Source organism: Musa acuminata, chromosome BXJ1-5, assembly GCF_036884655.1.
Source record: "Musa acuminata AAA Group cultivar baxijiao chromosome BXJ1-5, Cavendish_Baxijiao_AAA, whole genome shotgun sequence".
NCBI lineage: Eukaryota > Viridiplantae > Streptophyta > Magnoliopsida > Zingiberales > Musaceae > Musa > Musa acuminata.
Genome location: NC_088331.1, coordinates 48,011,398 through 48,022,493, shown reverse-complemented (window position 1 = coordinate 48,022,493; position 11,096 = coordinate 48,011,398). Strand labels below are relative to the sequence as shown.

General features: G+C 45.6%; 1 protein-coding gene and 1 pseudogene across 1 annotated transcript; both read left to right on the top strand.

The window, feature by feature from the left end:
- Positions 1-5,116: 5,116 nt before the first annotated feature.
- LOC103986461 (protein INVOLVED IN DE NOVO 2-like) lies at positions 5,117-6,539 on the top strand (annotated as a pseudogene).
- Positions 6,540-9,619: 3,080 nt separating this feature from the next.
- LOC103986462 (xyloglucan galactosyltransferase KATAMARI1 homolog) lies at positions 9,620-10,970 on the top strand. The gene has a single exon (XM_009404485.3). It carries the CDS (start codon positions 9,630-9,632, stop codon positions 10,968-10,970), a length of 1,341 nt encoding a protein of 446 aa, XP_009402760.2. The 5' UTR covers positions 9,620-9,629.
- Positions 10,971-11,096: the final 126 nt, after the last annotated feature.

Here is an 11,096-nt window from a genome sequence, read left to right as displayed (position 1 = left end):
CGCCGAGGGCAAAAAGACGAAAGGCGGCAACAGAGGTGGGTGGGTAGAAGGAGTACTCCCTACATAGAATGGGGAGCGGTAGGAGCCGCGTCGGTGTCGAAGTCGAAGGCAATGTGATGCCGTGATCCCATTTACACTACTACTACAGTAACACGCAGTGCTGGTACGGCGGAGAAGATGCGGAGAGAAGAATGCGCGAGCGAGCGAGCGAGAGAGAGAGACACACACACAGAGCGAGACCCAGTATTTCTAAATTTAAATTTCTAGCCACCACACACATTGGACGAGAAAGCAAATAGGAATCGTGTTCTTGTACACATTAAATCCGGATGGAAATATATTAGAAGTAGAAGAAAATGATAGGAGGAGACTCAGGAGACAAATAAACGTAGGCAGATAGACTATCCCCTCCCTCCTCTGCTGCGCCAGCATTTTTTGTCATGCCCGGAGCCATCACGTCGTACGGCGTTAATCCTCTCTCTCTCTCACTCTCGCCTCGTCGATGCACTGACTTCGGCTTGGTTCCCTGCCGCGGTATACGGCAAGAGTGGGTCAAAGCCGTGAAAACCCTGTTCACTCCAACCACCAACTACAGGAGCATAGAAAGAGATATATGTAGAGAGAGTGCAACAGTCGCTCCTCTTTGAAGTCGATTCTGGTGGTAATAGTAGACAGTAGCATTACGGTAGACGACGCGATCTTTAGCTGGTGAGGCAAGAGGCATCATTCGAGAGGGAGAATGGGAGAAAAGGTGGAGAGAGAGAGAGAGGAGAAGACAGAGGGATCACTAGTACTAATACTGCAGCAGCATGTGTGTCGTGTTTTAGCGCGCTTTTCTCGGCACACGCGGACGGATCGAGATGGGGACTCGACCTTCTCCTTCCTTCTCGCCTTCGCGCTTTGTCTTCCTTCGGTGTCAGCAACCGGTTGCGTCGCCCTCTCCCTCCCTCTCACCGTCCCACCCGCAGTCCCACCACCATCCCTTCCCTCTCATCGCTCCCTTTGTTGTCTCCACTGTCCACCCACTCCACTGAGCCTGCCATGGTTCAGCCACTGTGATTGTGCAGCACCTTCCATATATATATATATATATATATATATATAAAGAGAGAGAGAGAGAGAGAGAGAGAGAGAGAGAGAGAGAGAGAGAGACTACTGGTCTTGTGCTACGTGATGACCCATCGAGGGGTCGTCAACTCATGCGCCAAGTCACCAACAACACGTAGTAGATTAATTCCTTGCAACTACTGAAGCCCAGCGGTGGGCTTCACAACATGTCAGATCACGTGATCGCCACTATGAGTGCGATGATAGGTCAAGTCTTTGAGAGGGTTATCCTACCAAGAAGCTTGTTCGGACGTTCAAATTATGGACTCGTATAGGACATGTCTGCGAGAGTGTCATCCCACCAGCATCATTCTTATTATTAAGACAAGGCTTTTGGCGACCATGTGTGTTCATGGATGGGTTGCACATCCGACTCTCCACTCCCTATGACAGACGGTCTCCGATGATCTGCCTTTCAAGAGCTTTTTTGGATGGATGGTTCTTATTATTCTTCAGCGGACCGGAGAACTTTGGTCGAACCTTCCAACTCCACCATAGAATAATAGCTTATCACCTAATTGGCGATATGTATGTAGTGCTTGAAGAAGAAGAAGAAGAAGAAGAAGAATAGTATTAGGTATGCCCATGCATGTGCACGTACAGTGCAATCCGACACATGAATTCTCGATATTAGCATCTTTGGCCTTGAATTAACTCTTCATTGGTAACGTCAAAGTCCACAATAAATGCCGTAGGTTAAACTCCATGTCAAATTATCATTCATCGGTGCATGGTAATTGATGGATGAGTCGGAGGTGACTTCTCCCGTAGATCACTGAACTACCAGACTGTTGCATCCGGTGGGCTTTCGTGGTCAGCGTTCCTCCGTGGACGAACGAGCCAAGGCACGTCAAGCGAAGATGACGGGTGTGTCTCGATCCACTTTGACGATAGCGGGAGCTATGAATAGTCGGATGACGTGAGTCCGGTTGCATCATAGTCGGTGTGGAACATCAATGCTGCGGTCGCACCACATGGAATAAAAAGCCTGATACAGCCAACGTGTTTCCACAGTCGAGCTCATTAAGCTTTGTTGTGATGCACAGCTTTCAAGCAGACGAGAGACGGAGAGAGATGGTGTAGGCAAGCCGACGAACAAGGATTATACAGTAAACGTAGCAGCTAAGAAGAAAACATGGACCATTTGATCATTCGATGTGTGAGGTGACGATTAGCAAAAAGAAGTGAGGGAGGGGAAACATGAGCAAATCATGGATGGCAGGAAGCATGAGGTGTATCATCCGATGACGCATCTATCACTGTCCGTCACTGTGGATGTGGAATGACAATCAAATTACATGCTTCCGTCGTCGTTCGTCGACGCTGGTGGAAACACGACATAGGTAACACGTGGGAGGGAACACAATTAATTCACCGAGGCCTGATGGGGAGCGATGTTAGACCAGTCTATGGAGTAGGGTGCGTAACTCTCTTGGGTTGATGGTGACAAGAGAGGAGGCGGTGGTCCTCTCGATATATTCGAACCCCTCGACACACGAAACTTGTTCTTCTTCCATCCCTCTTCCTCCTCCGAGACACGCTTTGGGATCGCATCCCTCCATCTGCTCTCTAAGGAAGAACAAGTGTTTGTTCATCACCAGCCAAGCCAAGCCAAGAGAAAGGCGTGCTTCTGTCACTCCATTGCGTCACGGGAGTGAAAGAGTCGTACGAGTGCTGACGTCAACACTGGGCCAATGGCTTGGAGGCCCGTAAGAGCGGACCACTTCCACATAGCAGTGCAAGAATGAGAGAGAGAGAGAGAGAGAGAGAGAGAGAGAGAGAGAGAGAGGAGAGAAAACACACACTAAAGGCTGTGGCCCAGCCTGGTGTCGATGCTACTGGGTTGATGTGAGGGACCAGCCTATCCCCGCATTCCCAGCTTCTAATTCTCGCTCTCCGTCTCTTTTTGGTTTTTTCTTATTGCTAATCGAGAAGAAAGAAGAAAGACAGGGAAAAAAGAGAATATAATTACACTGACCGTCGACGGTGCATAGAAGCATAATGAAATCGTATTTAAGAGGTGAGGACCCGACCTCGAACTAGCTGGTAAGGGACAACTTGGAGTAGGAGAGGACAGCTGCGGTCAAAGAGGATCGGACCACCGAGTATCATCATGTTCGATAATTACAACAACACATCCAAAAACTTTTTCCTTTCTCTACCTAAATGTTTCAAAAGAAAGATCAAATGAAACCCAGCCCTTTACGGTTCCAATGTTCTTAGTCTGTCCCGTTTAAGCTGACGAGCAGAGACGAACGAGCATCTTCGAACGATTAACGTCAGCAGTAATGGTCGACTCCCGAAACATCAACTCCCTCTCTCTCTCTCTCTCTCTCGGATTAATCGTACAATACAAGGTTGGGACGGAGGATGACCAGATGCACAGCACCAGCGATCACGTCGTGTGTTCCAACGTAGCCCACGATTTCAGACTAAGACTCCGGCGTCACCCCGCCCCCACCCCGGTGTGTCTTATCCCAAGCGGCAACTTCGTCGCGTAGCGAGGCAAACAAAGGTAGCACTCGATTTTTTTGAAATTATGCTTAAAAACTTAAAAAGATGATTAATAGTTTTTTAAGTTTAAATCGTATTTGACACAAAAATTGATGATATAATACTATTGTTACAATAAGACATATATGATTATGGTGAGTGATCCATGTTGGAAGCGAAGGAGCTACAATTTAAGCTCTTATACTCATTATGTCTAACGTTGAATGGGTTGAATATTTATTTTATCAATTATTAAATCAATTACTTAATTATATAGCTTAACATATATTTTTTTATCAATTTTAAGTGGACTTGAAGTCAATTTGTTGGAATCTAATTGAAAACATATTAGGTTCAATTCAATTAAAATTTATAGATGAGCTAACACTTCATGGATTTATTATTTATAAATTTAAAATATTTTTTAAAGTTATGATAAATTTAAATATGATTAATGATTTTTAAGTTTAAATGGTATTTAACACAAAGATTGATGATATGATACATATTATTAATACTATTATTACTATATGTGATTATGGTGAGTGATTTACGTTGCAAGTGTTATAGTTTACGAGCATAGTCTATCGTGATATTTTTATCATGTGATTTTTTTTTAATATATACATAAATGAATGAAAAAAATAATTTTTATGATAAGAGATATTAAGAGTCAATTAGTTTCCGAGATATTAAGAGTCATCAAACACGACACATAGATAAATCCTCCGTCTAACTATTATTAGGAAAGAGTGTATCATCATAATATTGTATTGTGTGTGAAATAAGCTTTCTTTTTTTTTTTATCTCTTGTTAGAAGAATATAAGGTTGAAATCTCTATCATTATGTTATAATAATCGAATAGGAGGAAAAGAAGGGTTGGAATATGTATCATTTCGTTATAACAATTAAATATAAGATTTTATCTGCCTTAAATTCATAAAGAGGAAAAGAAGTAATTTTAAGGCCCTTATAACTCATTATGCCTAGCATTTAATGGGTTAAATACTTACCTTATCAAACTAGTGGTGTGTCTTATTTGATTTGGCAATCGAATTTGTCTGAATCGGAGGAATCGAATATGTGTTTGCTATTGTTCTCTATTTCATGGGAGAAGATCAAGATCTCTCCATTCTAGGAGAGTGTGAAATGAGCTTTCTTTACTAATTCACTGAAATGGTCCATTATTTTCTATTTCGACACCTTCTGTTATTACTACTGTCATCTTCTTTCATTCGATGATCTCTGATATGATTTTCGTGTTGTTTGTGATAATATCGTTTGCTTTGCTTTGCTTTGTTTTGTTTTGTGATCATACATTCCATTCCTGACTTCACTTGACTACTGTTTACTCATTGGATCGTTTGGTGGATGAATGCGAGTGCATTAGGTGTTCGAGGCAATCAATGGTTTGACATATCCATAACTTTGGATAGTTTATATATTTTTTTTCTAGTAATTGATTGATTTTTTTTAGTAATTGACTTCCCTTTTTGTCAGTTCCTTGTAGACTCGATGGATCAGAGTTCAGAGTCTGAGATAAGTGACTCAGAGATCGACGCATACGAGGAAAAAATTTATCGTCGTTTTGAAGCAGGACGATATAAAGTTAGAAAGACGGATAACACTTGTCGATGTCCCTTTTATGTGGGCGAAAAGAAGATGGGAGTACGCCTACAGAGAAGAGTTGCTTCAGCATGCAACCGCGTTAGGTGCATCCAAAAGGAGCGGAAAAGTGAAGGCGAAGCATCGTGCCATGGCAAAATTTTTTAGCAATGCGACATCTTCCGCTGTTTGTTTGGCCCTGGATGGGTGTCGGAGCTAACATCCTAACCGAGTTCAAGAATGGGCGGTATATAGGTGAAAGTGGAAGCAGCAGACTGAAGCAGCAGCTTTCCCCGTTTAATCCGTTGAAAGTGCATCATCGTCTGTGGAACTTCGGAGGACACACAGGATATGCTGTTGTGGACTTTGCCAAAGATTCGACTGGTTTTAGAGATGCCATGGCATTCGAGAATCATTTCGAAGCCGATCGCCGTGGAAAGAGGGACTGGTTTGACAACAGATTTCGCGGCTCAAACATCTGTGGTTGGGTTGCAAGAGCAGGGGATTATACATCCGCAGGCCCCGTCGGCGATCATTTAAGGAAAAACAGAGATCTCAAGTCCGTCGGCGATCTTGCAGCCGAAGAGTCCAGCAGAACAGATAGGCTTGTGGCAAACTTGGCAAGCCAGATTGAGGTGAAAAGCAAGCACTTACAAGAGCTGGAATGTAAATACAATGAAACCTCACTGTCGCTAGATAACATGATGGAACAGAGAGACTCGTTGCTCCAATCTTATAATGAAGGTTCGCATCTAACCTTGCCTTTTTCAGATCATGAAGCACATGGATGAAGAAGAAGAAGAAGAAGAAGGAGGAGGAGGAGACGCCACCACCGTGCAGAAAAAGATTTCTGATATGAAGGAGCAGCTTCAAGAAAAAATTGAAGAAATGGAAGACTTGGAAGCGCTCAACCAGACTCTGGTTGTCAAGGAACGCATGAGCAACGACGAACTGCAAGAAGCTCGTAAAGAGCTAATACATGTACGATCCTCCAACCTCACATCAATTTCTCTCTTTCGAAGGATAGTGGAAAGTGTTCTCTCTTTCCAAGGCTAAAACTATTTCCTTTTTCTCATGTTTCTGCATCTACATGTCTCTGTAATGTTGTTGATGGTTGTGAAATGTATGGCAGTAATGTCATTCTTGTCTTCGAAGGAGGCAGGTTTCGTTGTTCCTGGGAAGTGACACTAATCTACAAGATTAAGCCTTGCGTGGAATCACGTTGATCTAGCCGCCGCCGGTGCGTACAGATTGGGTGTGCACCGGCAATGTCGTCGCGGTCGACCTGGTTCACTCCCTTATCGCCCAAGCTGCCATTGCCATCATACTCTGACGCTTTTACCACCCTTGGCTATTGAAGTGCTACCCTCAGCCATCGACGTTGCCATTGCTGTCACCGTAGTCGTGGTTGCTACCGTCGTCGTCGTCATACTTCACTTGTTGCTCTCGTAGCGCTACCCTCCCACACTAGTTGCGCTGCAGTTGTGACATATAATTTCTACGACCTCAATATCATGTTTATCGATTCTTCTTCTTTCCTTGATACCCGGCAGTCTCTATGTAATGTATGACATTCGAGTCCGAATACTGTGATGCCCTTGCACATTTATTCCCAACACGAGCCATCCAAATAAGCACATCCCAATGTCTCGTGCGTCTCTCGTATCTAACGCTTGATACGTGCACAGTTTAGATCGATATGCCTCAATGTTATCATATATATCTCTTATGTTTGACATTCCATATATGACTTTTTATCTGATATTATCTCCGATGCATCATCCGTGGCTTCATCCTTTGTCTTGGAGCTCAATATCACGTTTATCAACTCTTTGAGATAGTCAAGTCTTTCCTAATATCCTTGTTATTTCTAACATACGATATTTTCTACGCAATGCAAAAAGTTCCAAGTTGAAATACTGTGATCCTCTTGCGCATTACTCCCTACACGAACAATTCAAGTCGGCACATCCTAATGTCTCATGCGCCTCCTCTATCTGATGCTCCATATGTGGATAGTTTAAATCGACATGCCTCAACGTTATCGTGTATCTCCTATGACATTCCTTATAGGATTCTTTATTTGACGTTGTGTCCAATGCATCATCCATGGCTTCATCCTTCATCATCACGTTTATTGATTCTTCGAGATGGTCAAGTATTTCATGATACCCTCGTTATTTCTAGCATTTTGAGACAATCTATGCAATATAAGAAATTCAAGTCAAAATAGCATTGATAGAGAATATTCTAGCACCTTCCAACTGGCAAACACCTCGGGGTTGATGTGGCTGCTCGGGCCACGCGTAATACTTCGGCCCAACGTGTCATCACGAACCAAATAGGATGTACTCACATGGTACTAGCTCAAAGCGGTCGTATCCTATGTTGCCCAAGGGTATGCAAGATAGCGCTGCATAACACGAAACTGTGCGGAGTGTATGGACAGGCCGTTCGAGACATCGACGGCAATTAACTAATCGTATAGATTCAACCCCCGAGAACATGTATTAAAACCTACCCCCTAGCCAATACCAAGAGATCGGACCTCGAACATCGACAAAATACTCTCAAATCCTTCTAAAATTAACATAGGCTTCAGAAGTGGTTGAGTTGGGCATTCCCCCTCGACATCGACCTTCTCTTTCATAAATACGTGCTACCAAAGAAGAATTCCAAGTCCCATCTTGGGTTGGTCCAATGTGTCTACCGGACCATTAAACAAGAGATGTTTTGGTTAAAGAGGATGCACGGGACATTCTTAATGTTTCTATTTGAGATGAAGAGATGCTTTGGTCGAGGATGTTGCATCAAATACTTTGTATTGTTCGATATGTACGCATTGGATATCAAGAGATGCTTTGATCAGACACACTTGGCATACTTGTATCAAGACAGAGTGCATTAAGCATTAAGAGATACTAAGGTCAAGGCCACATGTATGTATGTTTTTTTTTATCGAAATAGGTAGAATAACAAGAGATGATTAAACCGAGAAGACGACTATATTAGGCACTTGCTGCTATGCCTCCATCCGGAAAAATATATGTATCAGGATACTAAGAGACGTTTTTTACTAACAAGGCCGCATATGCTATAGATTGATCGAGAGTTCCTTACCACATATGCTATAGAAATGGAATGACTATTTGGTATTCTTTCTTGTTAATGGTTTGAACCTGTTGGGTGAGACCGTGAAATGCTCAGCAGAAATGGCCATATGAGTGACAGACACCCTCCGGTATAGTAAATCATCCACGATGGTTGAAGCGAGACTCCTAATTGCTTATACTAAGAAGAGAGTAAATTGATTCTACTGTGTATCATAGTCCTCCTTCTTAACGTCAGCGTCAGCGTCAGCGCCAGCGCCAATTACATGACATTGTCCTTATTTAGTGGAAAGGGTGTTTGACCTTAGTAAACTACTTACCGTGATCTCCATTGGGTCAATGATATAGAGCCAATGTGACACCGACATGAGAGTTTACTTGGTGCTGACTGGGAGCATATGTGACTTCAGTTACCTACATGTAAACCTATGTACGTTCGATCCTAAGTTGCAGCCAGGAAACACACATCGTTTAGGATGGCTACGTCCGCTAGTGAGTAGTGCTCGGAAAGCTTCCTACTCTTTGTGCGAATCAAAGAGTATCATGCAAAGAGTGTGTCACAGGTGAGATTGCTTGCCGTAATAGCAGATAGTGATCCATCCAGTATATCTCCAACACCATGTCACCGTTGCCTGATGTTTCTCATGCCAAAGATCAAGCATGAGGATGGCGTACGTTCGGGTCTGGGTCGCAAAAGCCGTCGCCGCCGAGGTGACGGTGACTCTGACTCGATGAGCGCGGAAGTCTTCCTTCTCGATGACGGCCACTCGCTCTCGTTGCCGACTCCGGGGAAGGTTGCTTCCGGCGTGGGGTCCTCTCATCCTCCCCTTCCTCCAAAAGAATACTCCCTACCAAAAGAATCGCCATCCAAGACTGGAGAGTCACAACGAGCTACCGTCGACGCTGGTTATCAGGGAAGAAAGTGTTTAGTAGGTTGTCAAAGAATGGGACGCTGCCCTTCTTGTCCAAACCCAAGTTACAATAGTTCAGTGAATTACGGAGTCTATATATTGTCCGATTCTGAGTATCTGAAAGCGTCATCCCCCCTTCCTCCGAAGAAGATTTGCTGCACGCACGTATTTGGTGAGCCTTCCTCGGCAATCAGCACACGATCCTCTATGAGGAGACGCTGCTCGGTCCTACAGTCGACCATGGCAACACTCGGCAACAGACGCAACGGAGGCAACGCCAGGAAACGCTTGTGGTGCGCCATCCCCGTTTCTTGCGCCGTATTGATCATCATTTCTTTTACCTTCATATTCAATCTCGGGTATAAGCATCGCGCAGTAACGCCGGAGGTGATGATAACGCCCATGGCTTCCCCGTCCATGGGCTCGCCGCCGCCGCCGCCGCCGCCGGTCGTCGATCGATGCTCTGGGCGATACATCTACGTCCACGACCTGCCGGGACGGTTCAACTCCGACATGATCAGCAGCTGCCGCACGCTTAGCAAGTGGACCGACATGTGCCCCTTCGTGTCAAACGCCGGGCTGGGTCCCCGGCTCAACAACGCCGAAGGGGTCTTCTACGGCGCCGAGTGGTACGCCACCAACCAGTTCGCTCTCGAGCTCATCTTCCACAACCGAATGAAGCAGTACGAGTGCCTGACCACCAACTCCTCCCTGGCCTCGGCCATCTTCGTCCCCTTCTATGCCGGCCTCGACATCGGCCGCTACCTGTGGGGTTACAACACTTCGGTGCGTGACGCCACATCGAGGGACCTGATCAGGTGGCTGAAGTCGAGGCCCGAGTGGTCGACGATGGGCGGAAGGGACCATTTCATGGTGGCGGGGAGGATCACATGGGACTTCAGAAGGTTGACGGACGACGAAGACGACTGGGGAAGCAAGCTGTTGGTGATTCCAGAGGGCAAGAACATGACCGTGCTAGTCATCGAATCCAGTCCTTGGCACAAAAACGATTTCGGAATACCGTATCCCACCTATTTCCACCCTTCCAAAGACAGCGAGGTGCAGCAATGGCAAGAGAGGATGAGGAGGATCAGAAGGCCTTGGCTGTTCTCCTTCGCGGGCGCCCCACGGCCGAACATAACAGATTCGATTCGCAACGAGATCATCGGCCAGTGCCGGCAGTCTCGGCGGTGCAAGTTGTTGGAGTGCGACAACGGGCGGAGCAAGTGCCACTCGCCGAGCAGCGTCATGGGGATGTTCCAGCGATCGATCTTCTGCCTGCAGCCGCAAGGGGACTCCTACACGAGGAGGTCGACGTTCGATGCGATGGTCGCAGGGTGCGTGCCGGTGTTCTTCCACCCGGGGTCGGCTTACGCGCAGTACGTGTGGCACCTGCCGAGGAACCACAGCGAGTACTCGGTGTTGATATCGGAGGATGAGGTGAGAGATGGGAAGGTGAGGATAGAGGAGGTGTTGGAGAGATTTGGGAAGAAGGATGTGATGGCTATGAGAGAAGAGGTGATAAGGATGATACCGAGGTTGGTTTACGCAGATCCCAGGACCAGACTGGAGACGACGAACGATGCCTTCGATGTGACCGTGGAGGGAGTGATTCAGAGGGTGAAGGATATAAAGGGCGGAAGAGTTCCAGATTTCAGCGAACAGGAGAGTTGGAAGTACGCACTGACGGGAAGAGGGGGAGAACACGAGTGGGATCATTTCTTCAACAGAACAACTCAGTAACACATGTCATCACAGTGATAGATACCGATGCTGGACATTGCACGCACATGAGATCTGTGATGAATCTGGGGATTCATTCAGGTTTAACTTATATATTTCGGTTGCCGATGATGCCATCATTTACAA